This window comes from Grus americana, chromosome 5 (assembly GCF_028858705.1).
Source record: "Grus americana isolate bGruAme1 chromosome 5, bGruAme1.mat, whole genome shotgun sequence".
Lineage (NCBI taxonomy): Eukaryota > Metazoa > Chordata > Aves > Gruiformes > Gruidae > Grus > Grus americana.
Window position 1 is genome coordinate 55,350,001 of NC_072856.1, and position 26,876 is coordinate 55,376,876.

The window sequence follows — 26,876 nt, forward strand, 5'->3', positions numbered from 1 at the left end:
AGCACGCTCCCGGCAGGACGATGAAGTGTTTGCAGCAACGCAGCCGCGGATTTCAGCCTGCTCGGCTCCCGCAGGCCACGGACAGGCAGGCTACCGGCTCGGTGCTGGCTCTCTGGCTGCCCCCGCAGCCGTGCCGCACGGGGGGCTGCGGCTCGGCAAGGCTGCAGGCAGGGCCGAGGTGTGCACCATCCCTCTTTGTGCTGCTTTTTAAGTGCCTTTTCTGTTGTGCGTGTGGATGACAGTGGTTCATGCCTCGCAGTGAGCCACGCTGCCTTCTCCAGGGACTGAGGCTCCTGCCACCGGTGCCAGCAGCTCCGGATGCACTGTCGGCCCAGGAGTCACTTGGTTGGCATCTCTGATAACATGATGCTTTTATGCTGCTTTGAGAAAAACAAAGCTTCTTTGTTCTTGTGCCAAAATAAAGGTGTTTTGCACTGTGTGAACTTGCCTTGACTTCTGCATGTATAGTGAGAGGTCTGGGCAATGATGAAGGAAGACACCAAGGAAATGTTGCCTGGGGTCAGGAGACATGTTTTACTGTGCGTAGCAGGATGCACTGGTTTAAGTAAAACGGAGTCTTTCAACTGGGCCCTGGTGCTGCTCGTAGTAGGCTTTGCACCCACGGAGTGTCTCAAGATTCAGAAATCAATTCAATGCTTCAACAGCAATTGCTGTCACAGAGCTCAAGTGGGCTATCACTGCCCACTGTCCATTTGGAAACGTGCAGCCCCTTCTATCCACTAGAAAGTCTTCTTAGAAACTTTGGTTTCTAACTCTGGTTTACAATACAGCCAGCAATTTCGTTTGGAAGCAACCTCTCTTCAGGCTTTGAAGCCTCCCTGCACTATACAGTGGGCTCTGTGAAGCTGAACCATCTTGTATTTGCTACTGGCGTAAGTGCCCACACAAAGATAGCCCCTTACCATAGCAAAGACAATCTGTCAAACATGATACCGTATTAAGTAATTAACAGGGTTGTGGGTCTGAGCCTATTGCCTATCCTCTATGGTTTAATCGTTTCTCTGTTTGCAAGGTTCCTAGCAAGTAGGATGGCCATGTTCCTTGCCTTAACAAGTTGACAGTGTCTATGGGAAAGACAGAACAAGCACTGTTGATCTACTCGGGAAGAGGATCATGTCGGGCACTACTAACTGGAGGAGATGCAGCTTTTCAGTTGACTGCTACTGTTCTGGTTGCACAGTCAGCTGCCTGCAGACAGGATGTCTTCCCAGTAAGTCCTTGTCCAAACATACAGCTCCGTGTACAAATTTTGCAATTCTTTGTATGCATGTGTACTTGCCATTCAGCATTACTGACAAGATTCTCCTTTTGCCCAGGCCTTACTGCTTTTGAAGCAGGTAAGGAATATTGGTGATAGTTTTATATATATAAAAAAGCACACGATTCTTATGTCAGCTCTTAGAAGCCCTCTCCTGCAGCGGCAGAGGAGGGCAACTCCTCTACACAGTCATAGCCTTCAGGGCTGTTTGTACCAGCAGCCCCAACCCAGCTCCACCAGCCCTTGCAGTAGGAGGGTGCCTCAGCTCTGATCTCAGACACCGCAGCTCCAGGGAGCAGCTGCCTGCCCTTGAATCTCCTCCATGCAGCCATCTCTCCCACTGCTAGCACTAGTATTTGCTCTTTGACATGAGCAAATACTCAATAATCTTTTGCAAAATTGTCCTTTTCTGTGCTGAAGGGAACTTGAAACACCCCCCAATGTTTCACTTTAGATTGACACAGTCCACATTAGCATTACCCCAGCATACAGCATGCTATTTCAGTGTAGTTTACTGCAATACTATGGATAATGGTTGGATTACACTAAAATGTGAAGTGCAGTTATGAAACTCAGAGACTGTATAAGCCCATTTACATTAAGGCATTTTTGTATACTGTATATGCTGAATAGCCTGAATAAACTGAATTAACATGAAGACAGCAAACCATACCACTCTCTCTCTTTGTAAACATCTCACTGTGCGCTCCACGCAAAGGGGTAGGTAGGGAGCCCCAAGTAGGGAGAGATACTGTAGAGGATGAAGGAAAATTCCAGTGAGTGGGGCACTATCGCAAAAAGAATGGACAATATAGACTTCAGCCCCAACCTAAGAAGGACCCCAGGCCTCACTTTATTCCCCATCTATAAAAAGATGATTTTATCAGTCATCTAATGATATGGTTTCTGAGTATTATTAAAATGGGGGATATGTGTCTAAGATAGATGAATGGACAGATGGTTTACAGTCTCATCCTGCCCACCTGCTGCAGAACACAGCTAAGCCTACTATAACTGTGTTGAATTATTTGCGAAGTACAGAAACTGCTGGTCCAATAAACCCTCAGTGAAAAACGCAGTGATACCAGTAATGAAGGTAGCTCACACATTTGCACAACAGTTCATGTTTCCGAGTAGCTACCAATTACTTCAAAAAAGCTGTAGTTATGTTTATTTTTGGTAGATAAAAACTCAGCTGTAATGGCTCTTGAAACCCTGACATGCCCTATGCCACTGGTCTCTTCCAAACCCTGGCTGCCTTGGTAAGAAAAAATAGACATCAGGACTATACATTGTGACACAGAGTACACCTGCTCCAACATCTGGACATTGAATCAACCTGCTGCAGTTACTTTAGACAGGGGAACATTGATTAGAGCTTAGTTTGTCCCCAGAACAGAACTATCAGCTTTTCTTTTGCATTTTTCATTCTTTATGACGCCCTAAATTAGCTATTTATACCTGGATTCTGCAACGATCTGTCTGACAACACTGCATCAGTATGGAGTCCCATGAAGTCTACAATGGTTATTACTGACATGTTCAGGGTTTACAGTGTTGTATATAGTGCCTTTAGTGGTTTCCTAGATCACCTACAAATTTTGGTCAGAAGAAGTAGACCCTAACATTACTCAAAATTAGCTTTTTAAGGTAAAAGTTTTCCCTAAAATTACTTATCACTGTGTTTTACCAGAGAATGGCTCCTTTTAATTATTCTAAAATTAAGTTTACCTTTCATTTAAAAAAAAAAAAAAAAGAAGAAGTCTTGAAGGCTTAAATAATGTCTCCTCAGAACAAATAAGCCAACATGTTTTCGGTAAAGCCAGTTGTGCTTTGATGCTCCCTTATATGAATGGGTAGACAAGCAATACTTGTCATTCAGGCTTGACAAGCTATTCGGTAACCACAGCTTTATCTTCTTTTGGAGAAATTTTACTAGAATGATACAAGACTTTCACTACTTTTGTGATCAGTGAAGCATTTCCTTATTAACCAGGGATACCTGAGACTTTCAGACCTGTCCTTTGCTAGCTTAGTGCAAAATATTGTTGCTTCACACTTACTTTTTATAAAGCCTTGCTATTGCTTCCAGTGTGTCAGTGATGAGTTAAATACTGGTATTAACATTGTTTACTTTTGTTAGATGGTTTGGGTTGCTGTAACAAGGAATGTAATTTCTGGCTATTCTTCTGTTGTTATTCTTTCCTCTCAAAATTTAGGAAGAGGAATGTTGTTACAGCCTCAAATTTATGAGTGAAAGCTGATGTGTATTGATGCTATGCAAAGGGGCTGATTTTATTTAGGCATTCAGAAATTGATATCTAATTAAATTTTGAAATGAAATGTTAAAACCAATGGGTGACAGACTGTCTGTAGGCGTGTCCCCTGAGGTGCTCCCTATTTTATTTGTTAATGATCTTTCTTTGCCCATGCTAAGCCAAGCTCTACCCACTATTGCTATAGCACTATTATTCAGCATTTACTTTGCTCACAATCTTTTAAAATAAAAAAACACTCACACCGTACTTAATTATTGGCTCATTTAAGCCCTCAATGGTTGGATCTCTGCTTCTGCGTATAGATACTTATCTCTTCCTATTTCAAATACTGAAGTAATGTTTTGCAGTCACAAGACTAGTGTTCACAAAAGCGATGTGATCTGGGATAAATTAACTCAAACTATTCTGGCAAGAATTTGCAGGGGGTCAAAGACAGATCTGATGTTAAGCACTGCATGTAGAAAAGCATGTATGTGCAAAGAGGTGAGTTAAGAGCAGATGCATAGCCTAAACATTGAATTTGAAACTCTGACTTTTTGGAATTTTCCATTGTTTTTCTTTCTTTTTTTTCCCCCACACCTCTCTTAAATCAATGGCAAGAGACTTCTTCTGTCTGACCTTAAATGATTAGAAATGTTCATCACCTTCAGTTCCATGTGCAGTAATCACTAAACAGACATTTTATTGCCTTTTTTTTTTTTTTTGGGTAGTCACCAATATATATCTCATATAAGGAAAGGGACTGGAGAAATGTATTATTAAGTACATGTAGTAGTTTGTTTCAGCCTCTGCCACTGGATGGCTCAATGTGTTATAAAAGAAATCTCTGTTAGCAGTATAAGTTAAATTCAGTTTGTGAGGAAAGTGTTCCTCAAGGAGGATCTGAACATACTCTGCTATAGGTATGAGGATAACAGAGGCAATGATGGTCATGTTTTTGAGAATCATGAAATTTTCTTTGGCTACAATTCTGTAACACCACTTTCAAAGCCTCCTGTAAAAGATGGAAATAAATTCTCTGTGGAGAGCAGAAATGGTTTTGGGCAGCCAGCTTTGTTTCTTGACACTACGGAATCAAGAACAGTAGGGAAACACTAACTTGGTCATTGCCAACTCAAAATTTGCCTGCTCATAGGCTTGTTAAGAAACAGTTACATGTTGCTGTGGCTACTCCTTACCATTGGCTTAAACAGAGCAGGACCAAGGTAGGTATACACTGGAGTGCGTGTCTCTGTGTGAAATTAAACGAGAAATTAGGTAGATGCTTCAGGATAGTTCCCTGCTTAGATAAGGTCTAACCCTTTGCTGCTGTTCAATCTGCAATGATGATGTCAAAACTGATAGGGCTGTTGTCTGTACCCTGTTTTCCTGCAGGAATTGTATTAAAACAAAACTATTCACAGTTGCTTATATAAGTTGCCAATCATTGGTTTCTTACCAGTCTTGATATAGATCAATAATTCAACCTATGATTAGAAAGGAAAACTATCCATGCTTCAGGTCCCTGAGCTATCCAGTCCTATGTTTTTTGGATAGTAACAATGACAGTAAAAAGAAACCAAGCTTCACCCTCTCCTGTCCTCCCCCATGGACCTCGAAAAACATAATGCAGCTTGTTAATAATGCAACCCTTTATTTAAGATGTAGTTATGTGTACCAGCCTGAAATTTCTACCTGCTCATTGAATGGTGATACATCAAGTCATCTGCATTATAAATATGCTTTGGAGTTGCTCTGTTTTGTGTTGATTACTGTGTTGGATTCTGAGTCATAAAGGTTGTAAAACAGCTACAATAGGCTGTATTCTGCCACAGAGGTGGCATAGTTCAGCATGACTGAGTCACTGCTCTGAAGAGAGGCGGCACTGAAATTTTATACAGGGTATTGCAAGTCAAGCCTGAAGTGCATTGGCAGAGCTGCACAATAGCAGGCAAAAAGCTGCTCTTCAGTAAATACCTAATTTTACCTGTAGAATTCACTTTTTCCCAGATACACATCTTCATCATATAACCTTCTAAACTACATATTGGGTGCAAGTGCCCCAGGATCATTTCTTGCAGTGAAAAGGAACAGGAAAATTCTGAACAATTGCAAATGGTCAACTTGGCAGGTGCCAAGTGTAGCATGTGTGGCCATGCTAAACAAACTTGGCTGGGAACTTGAAGTTGGCAAGTATCTTCTACCTGCTGCCTTGTCTGCTTCAGTTTCCCTCCTTCCTCAGCTGGAAAATGCTTACTTACTAGAGTAGTGGAAGACCTTTGGAGCAGATATGTCTGTCTTTTCCTCCTCCTCCGCCCCCTGCTTGTCCTTTTGTTTTCTAATCAGTGCTCATTTGAAAAGGCTTTCCAGTTGGCCAGGACTTCTCTCTGGTAACTCCAGCTCAGTTCTCCTTGCCCTGTTTTGTCTGGACTCTGCCCTCTGTCTGCTTTACCTGCTTCCCAACAACTTTTGTGCCCAGAAACACCAGGTGCAATTCTTTCCTTCCTGCCACCAGACCAAACCCCTCAGCTGCCTACTCCTACCTGCTGTCATCTCTGTCACTCATCTGTTAAGTCCCCAGGCTTCCTTTATTCCTAGGCAAATGTCCCTTCTGGTTCTTTCTTGGAACCTCTTCTATGGATTTTGTGAATGCTTCTGTCTGTATATTTTTCATGATGGTTTTGATTTTTTGTGTGTTATTTCCTCTGTTGGTATACAGTAGGAAGCAAGACTATTTTAATGTTCTGACTATTGTGTTTATTAGTATTGTGAAGGTTTTTGCAGCTTATTATTGATGTGAGATAGAAATTCACAGTGAGTCAAAGGTGAATAAGACAGTATTAGATCACACCTTTAACGATTCATATTCACTCCAGGCTGACATTGCCTTAGTAAAAATGACCACATTAGGGCAGACAGCTTGATTTTTATTACAGTATGTTGCTAATTTGAAAAAACCTTCATCTAAAAATGGTGTTTTGCAAGGAACTTTTCAGATGCTTTATAATAACCTGCATCCCTTATCTTATGCTTGGCTTTCCATTGGGGGAAAAATAAACCAATAACCTTGAGGCTGTGAGTTAAATATGTCATTTTACTAAGAAAAGTCTCCATACAGCCTTGCTATCTTTAATGCTTTCCTTCTTTTGAGGTTTTAGTAGCTAAAGATTTTTATACCTAATGAAATAGGATCTTGATAACTGATAGAACTTCAAATATTTCTACCCAAGTATAGCCTACCCATTAGGTGAATTCATTGTTCACAACTTCTGGCTTGTTTGAAAGACCAGGTACAAATGGTGTTCAGGATATCCCTGGGAAGGTACACGGCTACACCTACCTACTTCTTCCTTCCATGCACTTTTATCATTCTAGGATGATATAACAGATTTAATATTTCCAACAGCAGTTCTGGCAATCTAGAGACGTGACAAACAACATTTGCAGGAAAAGGTTATGTATCTTATTTGACCAATTGCATACAGAAATTACAATCTTCCATGCACCTGAATTCCTCTTTTGATTCTTTTTATAAAAGAAAATCTTCTTGCACCTTGCTCTGAGCATTCCCAAATGTAGCCTTTCCCTCTTTTATATGACACATAAAGTGGTCACTAAACAATTGCATTTTGCGCTTAATCCACACTACAGCACAAAGATACCAGTACTTAAGTGGAAGAAAGTGTATCTTTAGCTGGTTATATAGGATATATTTTCATATTGGGTTGGTTTTTTTGCTTTCTGGAACAGGTGTGTTTGGTTTTTGGGGCCTGGGGTATGTATGCTGGCCCTTTGTGCTAAGTACCATGCCACAGTGCCTTGATTAAGAATTAGAGGCAATGTAGCATCTATGTTGAATAGGCATGCAGTGATTGCTTCCTACAGGGAAGCTTTTCATCCCAGAATGAATACTTGAATAACAGTCTATACAAGCAGGAGAAAGAGATGGCATGTGCACTTTGAGCTAGTTCAGCTCTCTCTGCATGCAGGGTCGAGCAAACAGGACCAATGATCTCATGCCAGAGCCAGGCAGACCCGTCCCCCTGCTTAGAAGGCTGTCTCATGCACAAACAATGTAAATCCAAGTAAACAGCAAATGCTTAGAAAACATTTTATACTTTAAAGAAATAACTTAATAAAAAGTGTAAAACACCTGATCAGGCAATCTAATCCTTTTAAAAGTAGTTGTACCCTCTCGAGTTTTCTGAACTAGAAACGCAGGCAAAGCAGGCTCTATTTTGGGGCTCTGCAGATAAATTATGTATTAAAAATATGCTATTACTTTAATGATCATTCTCAAAAGACTCTTCGAAACTGAACGAAAAGCAAAGTTTACATTGGTCAAGGAGACAGGACACAATTCTAAGAAATATTCAAGAATAAGTTATATAAAATGCATGAACCTGGAAGATTTACTCTTTTACCCATCAGTTTTGGCCCAGCTAAGTTACTTTCATCAGGAGAGATGCAATGCTTTATACTTATAGCCTTTCCAGCAGTCAATATCGTATTGACTGTATTGCAGCCAATGTAGCCAGTGTGGTGATGAGATACTGTAGTTTTCACAAGCTTTCATTAGGTTTGCTGTGAAATGCCATATTCTCGTATTAGTCATCCTCCCTGCTTTATATCTTACAAGATGCATTTCAAACTGTTTTTAAAGTACATTATTATTCAGCTGTTCACCAGAATAGACCAATATACATTATAATATGTTTACAAGGTGGCAGTCTTACAATTCAAGAATTTAAAACTTACATTCCATCTGAGATAGATACAAAATTGTTTCAAATGGCTGTGCTTACTTTTTGGAGCAAGTAGTTCTAAATGAAAAGGTTGATGGCTGCAATTTGATTATTAGCAAGTAAAAGAACACAGATAGAAATATTGCAGTCAGTATGTTTATATTCCATGGAGAATGAAAAATGTTTAGTGGACAGTTTAGAATATTGTCAGTATATGGTGTCATAAAAACTGCTGAACTCACTTCTTTATTTATATAATTGAGGTAGGTTTAATACCATTTAAATATCTTCAAAGCCATGTCTTTACTGAAAAAATTAGCTGTTTCAACAATAGATGGTAAACACTTTCCTCCTAGCATGTTTCAATTGAATACAAGCTATAGGCAACTGGAGAAGAACAAAGCTTGGCATGTCCTGTCAAAAAACAGCCAGTCTGCAAGGAATGCAGAACTCCTCGCCTCCACCATCAGATATGCAAGGTCGTCTTTCATATGTGTGGACGAAGTCAGGTTCAAGTGTGTGAAGGGAAAGGAGGCGGAGGGGTGGAAGGAAAAGGAAGAAATTTAACCTGTTCCCCAAGAACAAATCATAAAACAGAGAGCCCATGAGATTCTATGCATCTTCTCTCAGGGCCCTGGTAAGTTCACTGCGGCAGAGGACAAAGCTGATTAATCATGTTTTCTTAGTTGCTACTACTACATTAATTAATTCAATGCTTTCAACAGATGTCTGCATGAAAATACAGCAACTCAACTAGAAAAAACAGATCTTATAAACGGAGGTCTTAGGAGCTGAGATAATACTCAAGTAAAACAGTAGTTCTCTGAATAACAGGGCCAGTGCCAGTGATATGGAAAATAAGCAAATGAGACCCCGAGGACAGAATGAAGATGGAGAGAGGGAGCACAGTTACGCTGTGTCTCCTCAGACCGAGGGTGGAAAAGAGCTGGGATTGTGTGTGAAGCTACGTGTGTGTTTCTGCAACTTCTTAAAAGTCTTGCATAGCTCTCCAGTGAAAAATGTGGTTGCTGTTTTCCTCACCCATCATTGGAAAGGAAGAAATTAATTACTAATTTGCTATCAGACAAGAGATTGTCTTAAGTTATCCAAACACATTTAGATCAAGTTATTCTAGTGGAATACGTGCCTACAAATATCCAAACAAGTGGCTTTTAAAGCAAAGAGCACTGGTCACATAAAAGATGCCTGAATTAACAATATTGCACACTGAAAACGCAGCACTGTTGGTGGTATTGCAAACATCCCCCATCTTCACCTGCCTCCTCATAGCAAGGAGGACACTCTCCTGCCTCCTGTCCATTCATCCTGAGCCCATGCTGCTGCCAGCACATGTGACAACTATTGCCAATTGTGACAGTTGTTTTTGTGAAGGGGGACATCTGTCTACATAAAATCAGGCTGAGGTCTGCAATCTCATTCACAAAGGCCATGAAATAGTCATCAGATGGTAAAAATTACCTTCTTGGTTAAAAGACAAACTACTGTCCCAAAAGGGAGAGAGACCATATCTGACTAATACTCACCTGAGCCAGGCTTAAGTTTGTATTATATGTGTTCAGGGGAATGTCTGTAATTGCTGACAGATGGGTCTCCATCTGAAGAGCCTTCCACCTCTACATGTATCTCTTATGTTTTGAAGTGTTAACATAAAAAATACGCTCCCCACCATACACCAAAAATCAGGAACATGAAACTTTTGGAAAAAAAAGATATCAATGTGTACTATGGATGTTGCATCATGAGCTGTTTGCAAATGCTAATCAAATGGCTCACTAGTTTTGTGGCTTTCCATAGATGGGATTGTCTCAGAGGAGTTTCAACATGAGCCCCACTCTCTCCTTGACATCCTATTTCTCCACTGATTGTTTCTCTAAATCTTTTGCTGTAAGCCTAAAAGCAAAAAAGTCCTCCATACAGTTGGTTCCAATTAAGCAAATTAAAGCTATAGATTTTTAAACAAAAATAAAAATGACATGGGCAACATTTAAGCGTTTAAAGCATGACAAGAATATTAGTCAGTGAACGGGCAGGCACTTATATTAACTCTTGACATGCCACCTGATGCAACATATTTGCAGCATAAATGCATTGGCAGTTCAGTGTTTCTTTAATTTTTGCACAGAAGCATCAATTTTTTTTTTTGTCAGATCACATTTTGTAACACAATATCAATCTTGCCATATCCATGTTCTAGACGGGCTGTAGGGATTCTGCTGTAATTATGTCAAAAAATGAAATATTTCAAAATCTGATTGACAGCTTGATTACAATAATGCATGTGATTAAATTCAGGGTGTGCTGGTGTAACGAAGGAGGGAATGTCAGTGGTAATTAACTGTATTTTTGTTAAATTTTGTTGAGCATTTCTTGCTCTTAGGTTGGCGCATATTGAAACCAATGAGACACCTAGTGGTAGCATTTTTTTGGAGCTTCTTAGTGCCATTTGGGAGCTGGAGAAAACCAGTTCTTATGCAAATCACATATTTTGTTACATGTCATATAAATTGTATGTAGATTAGCATGGTCATGAACACCAAAACTGTGTGGTACAACAGCACTACAGGAAGAATTCCATACTATGCTTGAGTACAAAAGAGCAGCAGTATTTTTACTTCTCCAAACAGCTAATTCTGGATGATAAAGTTTGCCAGAAGACTGTGGATTATAATGAAATGCAGTGGTTTATTTTTAATTTTTATTGTATGATATCTGCTTCCGAGGAAACAGTCAATTACTTCTGCCCCTTCTACTTCCTCAAAGCAAGTTTGTATGAGACAATTAATACACCAAATACCTATTTATATGAATACGCATTAACTTTTGATATGAAAAAGGATGCAATGTGCACTGATTTTCATTAGGGTTTTTTTTCTCTGAACAATAAGCTCCTTGGAAAAAACCTGCTGTGTCCAATCTTATAAAAGATCTTAGGTATTTTAAGGTGTTGTTTGGAAATAAAAGAAAAATATTACCTAGATGATAAATTGTCAGTTCCCTCTCTCTCTCTGTAGTTCTGCTCTTCCTCCAAGCGTTAGTCAAACTGCTGGATAAAAGCAGAGATGGGAAACTGTTATTTCCTGGATTCAAATAATTCAAGGTGCTTTTCCACACAGTACAATAGAGTCAAAACTGTGTTCCTTCACTGGTATGCTGATATTTGCTAACCTTGATATTTTGCTTGCCTATCTCTTCCACAAGTTTTACTGTACTCTCAAATGTCTCCCTTACAACTGGAACATCCATTCCAGGCCAATACTCTTCCCCCGACCCAGATTTTACTCCCTTTTAAAAGCTTGTAACTGCTGAATTGTCAGAAACCAGGTTACCTATATTTGTTCTATTTTTGGGAGTGAGGGGACAGGGTAGAACAACTAACAGAAAGCTTTAGAATTTATTTGGTATTTACTGACTGTAATATCTTTCAACAAATGTTACGTTTTCCTCTGTATCTGGGTAACACTCAGTAAACTTTGCTTCCTAGCAATATAGAGATGGCAAAAATACATAAATAAAATGCAATGTAATATAACAAAGTGAAATATAAATATATAAAGCTGGCATTCTCATTTTCTGTCAAAGGAAATTCTGAAGAGATTGCTGGAGAAAGTAACAAGTACATGGTGATTCTTTATTTTTCCCACCACACAAATTAATTTTCAAAAAGCGGGAGGAAGGATGCTATTTTTCCTATTTTCAAGCAACAGAGTTAATGCTGCAGTGTTTAAAAATCCACTGTGGAAAACCTACAACAGACTGGTGACCTTGGAAGTGATGGTGATGTCTTTAAGCAGCAGGAAATATGGAATTGTAGATAGGAAGTAACTATACAAGGTTTTGTAAGGCATGGAGCTCTGCCTGTTTGCATCAAAAGAGAGTTTAAAAATAAATAACCACATTCTTCCTTGCATTTTGCTAGACCCTAATCACCTTAAGAAATCACTGTTTGATCAGTAAGTCTATTGCTAAGGGTAAGCTCACTTCATTCAAGAAATCTGTATCCTCTGAGCTACAAATGATAGTAAATAATAAGTTTATAGACTCCTGGTTTCTTATTTAGTGTGTAGTGAGAACACAACTACTACTTAGCAGAGAAGTGTTTGGAGGTATGCTAATGACCACAAGAAAATTTCAAACCTCCATAATGTGCTTTAATCACCAGCTGGAGATCAAAAGCCACCATGTGATTTTATACAGCATGGGCAGCTTCCAGAACTGCCTTACATGGAAAGAGATCAATGGTAAAATTGGTAGATACAGCAAAGCTTTTGCAATAAAAGCGTTTTATGTATCTTGTTCAAAGCATTTAAGTGCCTTTTAGATCACTGATTGAACCATAGACATTATAAAGTGGAACCTTTTAATACCAAAATAAATTTGCAGAGTAAAATTCCATTATAGGAAAAAGCATTGCACTGCAACAGGACAGATAATAATTCTTTCACATGTAATGGGATATATGAAATGTTTGATGATAAACAGAAGTTCTTTGTATCGTTATAGTTAGACTCCATGTACTGTTGTTTGTGTGCATGTGAATGTAGGATATACAGTGCTCCCTAGATAAAATGCGTGTGTACCTATAAATATAGCTCCTAAGACGGGTGAAGACACTTCACATACAAGACAGTCCGGTCATTTATTTTTAAGTAGAAAACACTGCCCATGCATATAAGTTTGGACCCTGACCAAAGAAAACATACAAACCCTTTAGAAACTCATGAAAGTCCTTTAATTTGGATTAATTTAATGCACTTCAAACAAACTCTAGCCTTAGAAGCTTCAAGTTATTTAAAATGATTCTCTTTAACAGCTTCAAATCACATGTCTGTTAGCATCACAAAACTTCCAGAAAAAGTGAAACTTCCAATGGATCTGACTCTGTAGCTTTTCTTCCACAGCATTTTTATTAATTCTTCTAATACTCCATCCCCTTTCCATTAAATTATTGGAGACTCTGTAGAGTTTGGACCTCTTTTTCCCCACATTCTGTTCCTTCATTTAGATATTTGGCTGCTTAACTGGGGGAATGAATACAGAGGATACTTTCAAAGAGCTGCAAGATTTACAAAGACCTTTCCTGCCTCAGCATCTTAACTTTGAATGTAATGTTTTGAATAGTATAATTAATAATTTTTTTTTTAATTTGTAATACAGAATTAGGAGTCAAGAAATCCAGGTCTTACTTGGACATTTATTACAAATTTCCTTTGTCACGTCAACCTAAACAAACTTCACTCAGCATCTCTGTGTCTGATTCTTCATTTGCAATAGGGGTAAATATTTATTAGCCAAAGTAATTCTTTATTAAGTTCTTTAAGAAGTTGATCCTATCATGAAACAATATTGTACCTTCCTTTGGTGAGGAAAACTTAGGTGACAGCCTTATCTTGTGTAATTTTTTAGAAATGTGTGTGATAACTGTATTGAATAAATAAATTGTCTCATCAAATGGATTGACTATTCAAAATAATAGTTGATTCCCTCTGGTTTCTTATTCACTGCATTCTAAAGGAATTAATAAATAAAAATTTAAATTCCTACCTAAATAAATAATTAGTCTGACTGGTAAAGACACCTGGAAAGATCTTAAACACGTGACAAAACCAATTTTGTCCCTAGCTACCTTTTAACAGCACTCAGACACAATAGGATGTTGTATTGTCTCCTAAAATACACACAAGCTCTGAGGCTACCAGGCAGATCAACTTAAATACTCTTAGAATGTATATTAATGGATGAACAAAGACAACTCCGGAGTGCCATACTGCTATTTTTAGAGAATAATGATTACCCTTTTAGAGTTTAATAAAAGTACATTATAGGAAAAAACCCACACCCTTCACTTAACTTATACAAATCTTTCCACTGAGAAAAATAGTGTGAAATGTGAATGAGAGGAAAAAAAGAAAGTTTGCAGTAACCACATTTTTCCCCCAGTGTCAGTATACTCACACTGCAGGATAATACAGAGATATGATGGGAAGCATAATTCTTTGTACACCACAGTAGGTACACTGTGGGCAGATGGTTAACACAAGGCTACTGAGTCAAGAACTACTTCTTGGAATGTGATCATACCGCTATTCCTTCTCAAACTGTTTATGGCCTCTGGCCACCAGGTTTTTTGCAAAACTTTTCTGGTCTAGCACTTCAAGAGGACTGTAATTTGAAGCAACTACTGTCGTGATTTTTAGGAACAGTAATCTCTAATCTCTACTCCCGTCTGTGCTCCTCAAACCTCAGTTAGGACAGCCAAGTGCAGTGCATATGTACTCTTTTATCAAGCATCTGTGGTGGCACAGGCTCCCCATTCATTTTGGAACTGTCTGTCGATTTAATTTTTTTAATTTTATTTTTTTAATTTTCACTTTTTTAAAGCATTGTGTGTAGTATGGCAAGGTGTTTGTGGTATGTATAAAGACTTTTCTCATTTCGCAAAGTAGAAAAATAAAAGGACTGCAGAAAGGGAATACATGCTGGAGTTCTGAGCCATTTGATTCTATAATTTTTAGAAGAGTGTAAATGTGAAGAACATCATGCAAAAATACCACTGCGGCCTTTAATAACTTTTAAAATTCAAAGGTCATTTAATCCTTCTATAAAGAAATAAACAACAATCTTGTGAAGTTTTATGGCAATAATTTTCATGAACAAAACTTAAGGGAAATGTTGCATTACTTTTACATTTCTAGATTGTTCCTTGCTTACTTGCATCTGTATGTGGAAATGCATGTTTGCATGTTTTGCTCCAATATTCCCTTCTGCTATCTTGCAGACCTTTAGTCCATGAATCACAGCCTGAAAAACTCTATGCTAAAGCAGAAATGAGCCTAACTGAAGTATGACACACTATCTCACTACCTGCAGACATTTGGCATTCTCTTATTTGGTATTTTTACTGGAACCCTCACATTCATGCATTCCTGAACCCGCTTAAGAGATTTGGGCTACATTTCTGACCTTGCCTAATAATCTCTGAAGACCTTAAGCAAATATTTTAATCAATCTATGCCTCATTTTTCTTACTGTAGAATGAAATTGTGAGGCTAAATCATTCAGAACATTTTGCCTTTTTTTTTTTTTTGTGAGGTAGGAGGATTCAAATGTTCTTTGTGCTATTTTGAGTCTTTTGAGGAACATTCTTAATAGTCTCCTAGTAATGAGGATGTAACTTGCATGTCTTCTGGAATTGATGAGTACACGTAGCTCTCCTGAAAGAATAGCCATTTGTGAAATGGCTATTCTCCATTTAGTCTGGAGATTCACCAGTCTTCTGAAAACTTTCAAGGTTAATCAATCTAGGTTATTTTATGAGATGCTGGTTTAGAAGAATTTATACTGCAGTTTGATCACTATCTCTTCAGATGTTCTTGTCAAGCCATATTCAAAATGTGATACTTTTTATCCCATTGGTAAATTAAAAGTATCTAACTGCTTATATACTATGGTACAGTATATAATGCGTATTTCCTATTATCTAAAAGTAGCATTTGAAGTGTTCTTACCAGCTGTATCTGTAGTGCGCACATACATTGGATTGCCCATTTCATTTAAGATTAGAGATCTTTTAAGGAAAAGATATAAAGTCCTTCCTCTGGAGAAGAATCAAATGCAATTATCAAATCTAAAATAATTCTTAAATAAATTCTTTAAATTCTAAAAATTCTTAACAGTTGTAGTCAGCACATTCCAGGAATGCTCTTACTACACATTACAATGAAGGATGATAATGGGAAACTTGTCCTACGCTTTTGATTATTTGGTCAATACTTGCTTTTCTGAGATCTAGTTAAACAATTGACAGTATATAGGGAACATCTGAGAAAAGTTGCAGCCACTTCGGATTTGGTTAATACTCGAAGAATCTCCAGCTGTAGCAGTATTAAAGAAAATGCACCCAGACTGGCTAAACAAAAATCCAGCCCTTTAATATATGGAAACATAATATATGAAGGTGTCTGCCCTGACAGTTTATTGGCAGAATCTTAGCTTTTTGTTAAGAAGAAGTAGGAGTGGTGTATTGAAACTGTGCCTTTTGCTTAAAACTGACTAATTTTTCTGGCTCAATGGAGAAAAATCAGAGGCACAATGAGGTCCGGGTTTCTTCCTTCATGCAAGAAAGAGAATATTTTTTGGCCAAACTTTTAGATAGGATAACAGAATCTACTTTAGATCTCTATGGCCTCATTGTTAAGACTGTTTTCACACTGACATCCCAAAGATTAGCTTTTCACTAAGGGAATTAATGGAATATTTATTATATTTTTAATTTTATTTTATATATCAACATCTTAAAATGCTTTCACGATCCCAGTAATCTGATATTAAAGGCAATAGTATATTAAAGAGAATAATATTAAAGAGAAAGTGAAATGCTATCATGTGTGGTAGTGTCTTGCACTTCTTTCAAGCAATCTTTTGGTCTTTCCTAAGAGCAGTAGTACCCTATAACATTCAGAACAGCTCAGATTCTTGAACATCTGCAGGATTCCTAGTTCAAGGAACTATGTATTCCTAATACATTTCTATTATTCCTAATGTAGCCCAGGTTTTCAAAGAAATATTCTATATAAGCACTATCATGATGAACATAGTATGGAATAATAGTTCTTAGTTTGTTTTAAGCTGTTTAGTACTTCTACAATTGTGGCATGTGAAGCTGGTGGCCATGAAAGCATAATGCTTTTTTTAAAAGGTTTAAAACTCCCAGCAAATTAACAACACAAAAACATTGTCCTTTTATTTTCCTGCCTCATCCCCTAAATCTCCTGTTTTGGCATGTCTTTAATCTTCCACGCCTGTCTCCCACATCACAGCTTGGCAGAAGCAACTGTGGGTGTGCACACATTTGTACCTGACAACAAAAGATGGAGATCTAGTGATAGCGGATGACAAATGGATCAGACCTAGGTGGACCAACACTGTATGATTTGACTCGGACCTGAAGAAAAGGAGATTGGGATGGGGATGAAAGAGAACCAGAAGAGGGAAGAGTCAGAATTCATGCCGACTTTTCGAGGGCATGGGCTCTTTTTCATAAAACTTTGCAATTATTATTAATTTTGGAAAATGTTCTTGTGCACTCAAAACAATTTAAGTATCACAAAAGCCATTAAAAAAAAGTCAGGACTAAATTGACACAGGCTGTGTCAAAGCGTAGATAAAAAGCTTCTTTGGAGTAGGGAAAAGCTCCACCGCACAACTGTGTGAGGCTGTAGTTGGTAAATTCAGAAAGGGCCTGATAGGTAAGTAGGACAGTCTGTAAAATCATGAGGTATGTAATGGTACGTGATGAGGCAATATGCAAGCACAGGCTCTGGTGCTGGGATGGCTGGAGAGGTCGCTTTTGGCCTGGGCGTCAGTCATACAAGATGGAGAACTGCTGCATTACCTTCTTCCCCGGACACCCGGCTGCCTCTGTCTTGCCCTGTTTCCTGGACAAGGGTTATCGCCACACGGTATCAACCAGACAAAGACCATTCCAAACTTATTTTGGCTTAAAACACCGAGATTTCGTACAGCTACCCTGTAAAATACTTCAGCTCTTGGAATCGGCCGCCCGCGGAGGTCACGGACTACACTTCCCAGGAGGCACCGCGCCTAAGGCGGGGCGAGGGCGGGCGGCCGTGGCGTGGCGGTCCAATGGGCGCTGGTGATGGTGGGTGGTGAGCGCCGGGGCGGGCGGGCCGCCTTAGGGCCCCTCGTAGTGCGGGAATTTCGGACGGGGCGGAAGGAGCGGCGGCCGGGCCTGGGCACGGAGGAGGTATTCGAAGTCGGCGTCTGCTTTTGGGGTGTAGTTTGTTTTTAGGACACGAGTTTGGGGGCGTTGTTTCTCCTCCCCTTCGGCCTGCCGTGTGTCTCCGGCCCGTCTGGCGGCTTGCGACTGGCTTTTCCCGCTTCATCCCTGCGGAGGCAGGCGGTACCGCTGGCGCTCGCTCGGCCCTGTTCCTCTCGTCTGCTACCGGGGGTAGGGAAGGCGCCTTCCCTGCTCCCCTCCCGTCGCAGCCCGTGGCGCCGGTGGCATCTCCTTGGGCCAGCGGGGGGGGGGGGGGCGAGAATGGGGGCAGGTGGGTAAGAGCTCCCTCAGTTTCACTCCTGGCGTCTGATGCACCCCCCACTTCCCCCGCCTTCATGGGCTGTTGGCTGTAAACCTGCCTTTGGTGGCAGCGGCCTAAGTTGCTTTCCTTCGAGGTTATTTTTTCTTTTAGCGTAAAGGCGAGGTGGAGTAACAGCTATACTCAGTGCCACTTAGAGGTTTTTCACCTTCAGGAACATCCCGGTGTGGCTAACAAACGAAATATCACCTTGGTTGGGAGGCATTCCTGAATTTTGCTTTATTTATTTATTTTTTAAATACAAACCTACAAATCATAAATAAAAGTCTGCAATTTTAGGATCAGGACAGACCTGTTGTGTAAGAACTGGGCTAAGCTGGTTTCTGTCTGTTGGTGGTTGTGGTTTTTTTTTCACTTGCTACTTCTTGCCATTTACCTTCCTTGTTTAAGACCTGTACGAATGCAGGCAGGGTGAGCTCTGTTCTTTTCTTGGATTTTCAATTTGTGCCTAAGGCTTTTGGTAATTAATAGGGAATCCATAGGCCCCTGTTATCATTAGCAAAAATATAAAAGCTATTGTGAAGCTTCATGTAGCTATTACTGTGTCAAAATACTTGTGACTTCCTCTGTAGGAATAAGCTGTCTGCTTAATTCTTGGGGATAATCCCAAAATAAGGTAGGATTCTTAATGAATTTCAGAGCTGTTGATTTTTATACAGTATGCCAAACTATCAAAAAGCCTTTAAGTGCCTCACTCACATGCATAGGTACTTGCTGTTGGTTTGATGGTGAGGTGATTTGGAGTGACAGATGATTTGGCAGCACCTTATAAAGCTCATTGTGTTCTTTATGCAATAACTGAGTGATGCTCAAGATTTTCAGGAGAACCTTAAATACTCTTCAAAAGAAGAAAATGTATTCTTGAGAAGGCAATTTAAAATTAGCTAGCAACATAGTAATTCCTCTTGTAAGTGATTGTTTCCTATCTCTGAACAAGCTGCATTCTGAAATTTTAAAAAGTCTGCCACACAGTAGTGTTTAAAAAAAAATGAAAAAGAAAAAAGTGTTCAATTTGCCCAGTATGGTGCTATTGTGATGAAATGCTTCTCATTAATTGTGGTCCACCAGTGTACATTTATTAATTTTGTCTAAAAAGACATTTTCTTATTTCTTGGGGAAAGAACCCTAGCTCCTCTTCTTATATAAGTACCATTATTTGTCAGATGTCTTAATCACTGGGAAATGAGATTATAGTGGTACTCAAAAGTATAATGCAATGATAGACCAGTCACAGAATGTCCAACTTAAGCAAGAAAGTCTCTGTTCACTATTTACCGCACTTGGTATTATAAGTCACTGATACCTCAGGTACTTTTTTTGGTGGTCCCTCCTATGAAACAGTTCTACAGTATTCAGAAGTCTTAAAGTGTTGGGTTCTTTCCCTTTTACTACTTGAGCAAAAACTTTCTTTTGTTTTTTGCTTCTCTTTATTTCCTTTTTTGCAGGCAGACTTAGATGTCTTGCTATGACTGATGAACAGTATTAATGACGAGTAGATTTCAGGTCTTGCTGGGCCTACCTATTCATAAAGAGGAGCACAGGTCACCAGCATGCCTTCTTTGTGTTGAGAATGAAAATAGGTCCTACTGAGATAAACAACCGTAAAAATGACAATTTTCAGAGGAAAAAAGAGGAGGATCAAGAAGAAACCAGTCTGACTTCCCACACAGCAGAAATATTTCCTTCAAAATACTAATTTCGGAGTTTTATTGAGAGTGGATGCCAACAAAAATTGAGAAGTGGCTGTTCATATTTATTCTAAGAGTTCAAGTATCGCTAGAGTAGCAACCATTGCAGACAACATTTGTAAAGATAACACCACTAATAGCACTATTGATGCAAAATTGTCTGCATATCTGAAGTACAGTGTATTCACTTTCTTCCAAGGTGTTTTATTAGGGAGAAGCAGGAGAAATAGCCTTTGTAGTACTAAGAGGCTTTTGGAGAGAGTTTAGACAAATAGACTTCTGTTATGCATACTTGTTAGTAGCAAAATCTTTGTCTTGAGCATCTTGTAGCCACATAAAATGCTGCTGTTTACAATCATGCACCTTGAAAATTGTTCTTCTCAGATACCTTAGCTAAGTAGGGTCAGGTCTGTTTGATACTTGAATGATAGTATAGTACTTGACATCTATGGCACTGTATTTCCAAGGACTTCAGCATGGTTGCAGGCACTAATGAATTAAGCTTCACAATACCTGTGGGATAGAAAATACTTCCATTTACTGATGGGGAGAGGTAATTGAGATGCAGGAAAGTTAAAGGTGATTTTTTTTTTTTTATGTGTGTGTGAATTTTTAAAGGTGATTTTAGGGAGAAGTAGAAGACTTTATTCCAGTTGTACAATGTACTGTAGACAGCTCTACATCGTGTTTGCTGGTTCATAAGTTTCCTGACAAACTCCTTGTGTTTGCTATATTGTGAGTTGAAAAGCATATAGAATGACAGAATTTGCACTAAAATGCCATTATCTTTTTCATTATTTTTCTTCCCCCCCCCCCCAGTTCTATATTCTCATGTTGAAAATTTTTGCAGTTTCCAGGTGTTTTTGCTTTCAATCAATAGAAGAACCTTGAATGGATTTATCCAAATAAATGTGAAAGCATGTGCAGCCATTGCTTAAATATTTCCATGGATAACAGCTTTTTTGCAAAAGAGTGAGTGCTTAGTATTGTGCATGCTGCCCATTGAAAGCGATCAGTGTTTGGCACCTATGGCCTACTGATAGTTTGACCAACTTGTAAGTAGGCACAGTGCCATCTTAACAGATGGATATGAATATAGAGAGCCAAGAAACCATGTATGTGTATCTAGTGTATTTGTTAAGGGCAGGGTTCCCAGCTGGGGACGTTCAAGCTTATGTCCATTTTAAATTTTTGCTTTTATGGATAAAGGGAAGTTGTCATTAATTATTTTTTTTTTTAAACTAAATATCTTCAGGCATACAATTATTGACCACGTTAAACAGAAAAAGGAAAAAAAAGAGGGAAACACCAGCTCCTTCGTTAATACTCTTGAGGAGCTATTTTAAGTAAACTTAATTCCCTTTTAAGCGAGGCTACCATCAAGAGACTCACTGCAAATGTCAAAGATGTGAAGCATTTTAATAATTTTATTTTGCTGGCTTGCTAGCTTTATTGAAAAAAAAGGTACAAATTTTTCTTTTACTGGACAGCAGTCTGTGCAGCATTCAAGCACCTAAGTGCATCTGTCCAAGTCTTGCTGGCATTATTTGTAGTAACTTAGAGGTCAAGAGATGCAGTCTTTCAAGCCCTCTTCATGTCTCTTATATTGTTCTTAGCTTGAGGACAGTACGCTCATTTTGCATACGTTTTTGTACCTTTTGGATGGCAGTGTGATCTTGTTGCACAACTGAGTTGTTAGGCAACACTGCTGATTTTTCACTTTCTTTTTCTCCTTATCCAAGTCAGTCTTGGGACTCCAGACTTCTGGTTTATTTTCCACTTCTAATGGTTTGAGTCTGACCTTTGTTTTGATCCTTTTACTGATCTGGGTGTCCTGAGAAGCTGCTTAAAGGTCTGCTGTGTTCTTTTTGGCCGGCTCCTGTAAGTGATATCAAGGCATAGCCATTCCTACCACTCTGTTCCTTCTGGTGCTTTGACACCATCATGTTCTCATTGGTATGGTCTTAGCTGAGCTAGCTGGAATTGCATTTGGTGCGTGGACGTGTCATTTTGTCCTGTAGAAAATCTGGAGGAAGAACCTTCCTCTAAGGCAGTACAGTATGTATCACATTGATGTTTTGTTTTTTTTTTTTTTTTAAAAAAAGTGAAGAGGTGTAAAGAGAGGAGTTTCTTGAAGACAGGGTATGGAAAAAGCTGTGAGTAAACTTAGTCTTAAAATTTTTAAGTAAAATGTCAAAACTATATCTTGATTATAGGGAAGAATGTTACTGTATAGAAGTAAGTGGAAATGTGGGAAAGTAATCCAGGATTAAAACATCCTGTTTTTGTGATAATGAAGAAGCTTGTGCTATATAGGTATTGATAAATACCAGTCTCTTCCTGTGATGTGGGTATTTCATAATACTGTTTTGTCAAAGTTATTTGTTTAATCGCAGTGGGTATTTAAATGTGATTCTGTGACACAGAGATGCTTCTCAGATTAATAAAGACCTTGAAAAAGCAGAGCTTTTGGCATGGAATCATACAGCTTCTCTTCTGTGTTTATTCCTTACCAGTCCTTATAATACGCTGTCACAGTGCTGGTGTCCCCAGCCACCGGAGAGGAATATCTGGTTTGAAACCAGCTCAAGCCCATCTCTGTCTGAAATTAATTTACTAGTAGTTTAGGTTTTATACTCTTCATGTTGGGCTGAGCCTTGTATTCGCTCCCCCCATGCTGGCCTCGCTGACTTGGGGAGACATTTACACCACCGTTTGATCCACTCAATTGAGCTCCTCAACTGTTATTTAGCTGTTTACCTAAAACAAAGGCCCCCTCACCGGTCCCTTTTGTGTTGAGCTAAAGTGAGCTCCTTTGTTATATCGACTGGGCTCCTTGGGTGCGTCATCAGTTTCCCCGTCTCCAGGGAGTGTTCCAACCCTGGTCGGGCTTTATTCAGTCACATTCCACACCTAGAGATTTGGTCAGTCACGGCTGCAGACGTGAGTGTTAGTGGACAGAGTAACACTTTCAGGAAACTTGACAGTTATTCTTGCATATTGGGAGAAATACAGAAAAATGGGTATGGGCTACTCTCTTCAGATGTTAGCTGGGTGACAGACATTATTTGGGGAAGAAAGTTTTGTGAAGAAAAGAGGCTTGTAGAGGGGGGAACACTTTTGGAACAGCTGTTAGTTATCTAGTTTTCTGTTTGGGAAATTAAAAAAGTCCTAGAGGAACATGAGAACTGTAAGATAAAAACTGATGTTAAGTAACTGCATTTGGCTTAGGGTTATTGTATTGAGTAGCTAGACTAATGGGGAAAAATATATTTTGCTATCCAGAATCTTCCTGAATTGTGTATTAATATTCCTTCCTGCTTCCCTGAGCAAAATAAAATAATAATAATAAAATCCCACCAGTCAGAATGATATCTTTTAGCCAGTAATGTGGTTCTGTATGCCTTTTATCTTCATAAGGTAGAGGTAAAGATCAGTTCTTTATGAAACAAATCATGAAGGCCTTTCATGTAACAAGATCTAGTGCACTTTTTGCCATATCATGGCCGCATATTCAGTAAGTTCTTTTATTGAATCAAAATCTGGCTCTGCTAAAAACTCGAAACATTTATTTGCTCAAAATGAGGCCTGTTCTGCAGATAGATGCACGTGTTTGGTTCCCGTGGGCCATTAAGTTATTTCTGGAAATATTACTTATCTGAGACCTGAGGTTGGGAGATGACAACAGTAATACTTTTACATTTATGATCTCAAAATAGGTAGTTATGTACTAGTTTGATGATTTACTAAATGCTGCCCTGCGAACAATAAGCAGACTTTCATTTTTGTTACTTGCAGTTATATAGGAGAAAAAATAATTAACTGAATGGCTTAATTTTTTTTTTGGTATTTTTTACAGCTAAGAGGAATTCCTCATATTATTACTGAAGACTTGGACTATATGACACTTCTTCAATAAGCAGGTTTCACTCCTGGAAAACTGATGAGCTTTGTTTCATTAGTTTGCTTTTTTTCTAAGTTTAGACCTATGATTGGTTGTCATTGATAACAATAGATTCTGAGATTTTTCTTGCATGTATTATACAAGGTCTTCTAATAGGTTTCTCTCGTGAAGATTTTTGCTGTCAAATTTTGTGATGCCTGGAAAATTTAGTTGTTTTTCACTTAGAATTCATGCCAATGATACTACTTACTGTATTTCTTTTAAAGTATCTTTGTAGTAACAAATTAAAACTTAAACAATCCATACTTTTTCATGTTTCTAACATTTCTACAGAAAATAAGTCTGGTCAGTATGTAATGTAAGCTTTTTTTCTTTTTCCTTCCGTTCCTTCTTCTTCTTCTAGGGAAAATGCCATATAAGAAGAAGACTGCTGGAAAAAGAGCCCCTGCAAAAAGGAAACTTGCTGAAGTGTTTGCTGTGGGGGAGGTTCTAGCAGATACAGCAAGAAAAGAATGGAAATTAGGTGTCCCTATAGGGCAAGGAGGCTTTGGACGCCTATACCTTGGTAAGTGTAGTTATCTTTGATAATGATTTGAAGTGGAGAGTGAGATGTTTATCCTTATTCAAAGCAATGAAAAATGGACCCTAAGTTAGAAATGCAGAGTGTCTTCAAGTGATATTTTTACTAGAACCTTAGCTTGGTTCAGAGCGTTGGAGAAAAATGACAAGAATGGACAAATGGTCTGTGTAAGAACTGTGGTTGTATGTCATTCATTCATTTTTTAAACCAAAATCTTGATTAATTTTTAGCAGTGAAAGGATAGTTAGTATTTATCTAAATTTGATTTTTGGTCTGACTGAAAGAAGGGATTTTTGTATGAGTGTCCTTATATCACAAATTCTGAAATGAAACTGTCCAAGCATACTCTATGGAGGCCAGTATTTTGGCTGATTTTGACTTTGCTGCTTTTGACTTTTTCATTGTCTTGTGAACTTCTGACATAAGTCATATACTTTTTTTTTTTCTGTAACCAATGCTCAAAACAAATTGAAATCTTGGACTTTACAGTTTAAAGCATCAGCACAGATATTTTTTTGCAGTGCTGTTTATTGAATTCAAGGAAAACTGCTTTTAGTGGATAGTGTTCCATACTTAGTATCTCTGTTATCTGAACAGGTAAACAGATAAGAGAGGTCTTGAGAATACCTCAGGGAATTAAAAAAAAACAACTTGATTGCTGTAGTCATTTTCTAAACAATTTTGAAGGGATGAAAGTTAATGTGATCATGATAATAAGGTTTTCGTTTGCTATGCATTTATGGTCTTCCTCCTCTTGGTGAAAAAGTTGCACTGAATTCATACCGAGTTGAAAAAAAAAATTAATAATCCATCCTGCTTTCAAAATGAACAGACTGCAGCATAAGTGGATTAAGAAGAAAAACAGAACCAGTGGGTGGCTTCTTGCCAAAGAAGCTCTCTACTACTTACTCAGCCTTGCTCAATGAGCTACTAAATTTACTGAAGCTGGAGTTCCAGCTCACTCAAATTGTGTAGTTCTTCGTGTTAAGAATTCCTTCTTTGTTCAAGCCAAAGCTTGCCCTCTGTTTGATTCCACATCGTTTGCACGAAGCTGTGCCCCTGACTGTTCCTGTACTTTGTGCTTACCTAACTTGATATCCTTCATACCTGTATCTCCTTCTGTCACCAGTATCAACAGCTTAGTAGTAACAGAAAGTCACTTGGATATGTGACGTGGCAAAATAGTTGAGAGAATGTGGTTTTCATCTCTATATCCACAACTGTGTATGTTTGTCACAGTCCTAGAGAAGGAAAGAAATGCTATTGACTAGGAAAAAATTACTGAATAATAAAACCCTTCCTTTTTTTAGTAAACTACCTGTTCTCATTAAACAGAAGGAAGAATGCAAGACCATATCCATATAGAGTAGTTTTGCCATGTAGAGTGGTTCTGTTACCAAAGTCTAAGGTACTGATACATGTTCACATCAGTTCTTAATTGCTTTGTCATTTGTTCTTCTATGCTGCATAGCAAATAAGTGTATGTTTTGTGACAGTTTCCTACTACTAATAAACGCTTCCTTTTTAACAGCTGATGTTAATTCTTCAAAGTCGGTTGGCAGTGATGCACCTTATGTTGCAAAAGTGGTAAGAGAGCATTTGAATCCTTACTTCACAACTTGAAAATGTTTGTTCTAGAATAGTATGTGTAATTTAAAACAAGTTCTGACTGAAAATAATACAATTGCATAGTGCTGTTTAAAATAAAAGTGTGGTGATATAGAAGAACGCTGCTGAGAATTGGGACTCTTACGTATAAGGATGGATAATGGAACATCAACTGAGTTGAAAAAGGTTCATGAACTGGATCAGACTCTGTTTCATTTGCTGCTTCCTGTAAACAGCCCAGATATCACAAAATGAATGAAATCTGGCTAGCTTTTGGAGAATTTCTGTGATTCAACAGTGAGTCTGTGTGAACTGTTGCTCACTGGATGTTGGTAAGCTGACAGATGGCTTGGGAGTAGAAACAGCAAAACTTTGATTCCCAAGGTCCCCACAGATATAAAGTCCTTTAAATGTTTTATCATAAAATACATACGTATTCTAATTTCTATTGAATTAAAATGATATTGATGCATAAATTTTTAACCTAATGATTAGAGAGAATAAGCATTGTTGATAGCTTATTTTTAGCCCATTGTAGCAAATCAGCAAATTCTTTTTATTAGTTGATATTTTCTTATGTCTTTAATCGTAAAATAAAAAATATTTATTTAACTTGATTTGGCTATAATGTTCTCTTCCTAAGGTATAAAGTATTTTCTTTTAAATTTTGCTAGATTA

The 26,876-nt window shown here is 38.4% G+C and overlaps 1 protein-coding gene across 5 annotated transcripts in view; it reads left to right on the forward strand.

Annotated features, from left to right (window-relative positions):
• Positions 1-26,876, forward strand: part of VRK1 (VRK serine/threonine kinase 1) — a 62,518-nt gene that overhangs the window by 8,970 nt on the left and 26,672 nt on the right. The window contains exons 1-4 of one of the 5 annotated variants that reach the window (XM_054828741.1): positions 17,997-18,066; positions 23,966-24,029; positions 24,414-24,575; positions 26,122-26,177. In XM_054828741.1, coding sequence (XP_054684716.1) covers positions 24,419-24,575; positions 26,122-26,177 — 213 coding nt within the window. In that variant the 5' untranslated portion in view covers positions 17,997-18,066; positions 23,966-24,029; positions 24,414-24,418. Of the gene's footprint in view, positions 1-1,151; positions 1,232-17,985; positions 18,067-21,969; positions 21,988-23,965; positions 24,030-24,413; positions 24,576-26,121; positions 26,178-26,876 lie in introns of those variants that run through there. The other 4 variants (XM_054828743.1, XM_054828745.1, XM_054828742.1 and 1 more) reach the window with 4 other exon arrangements.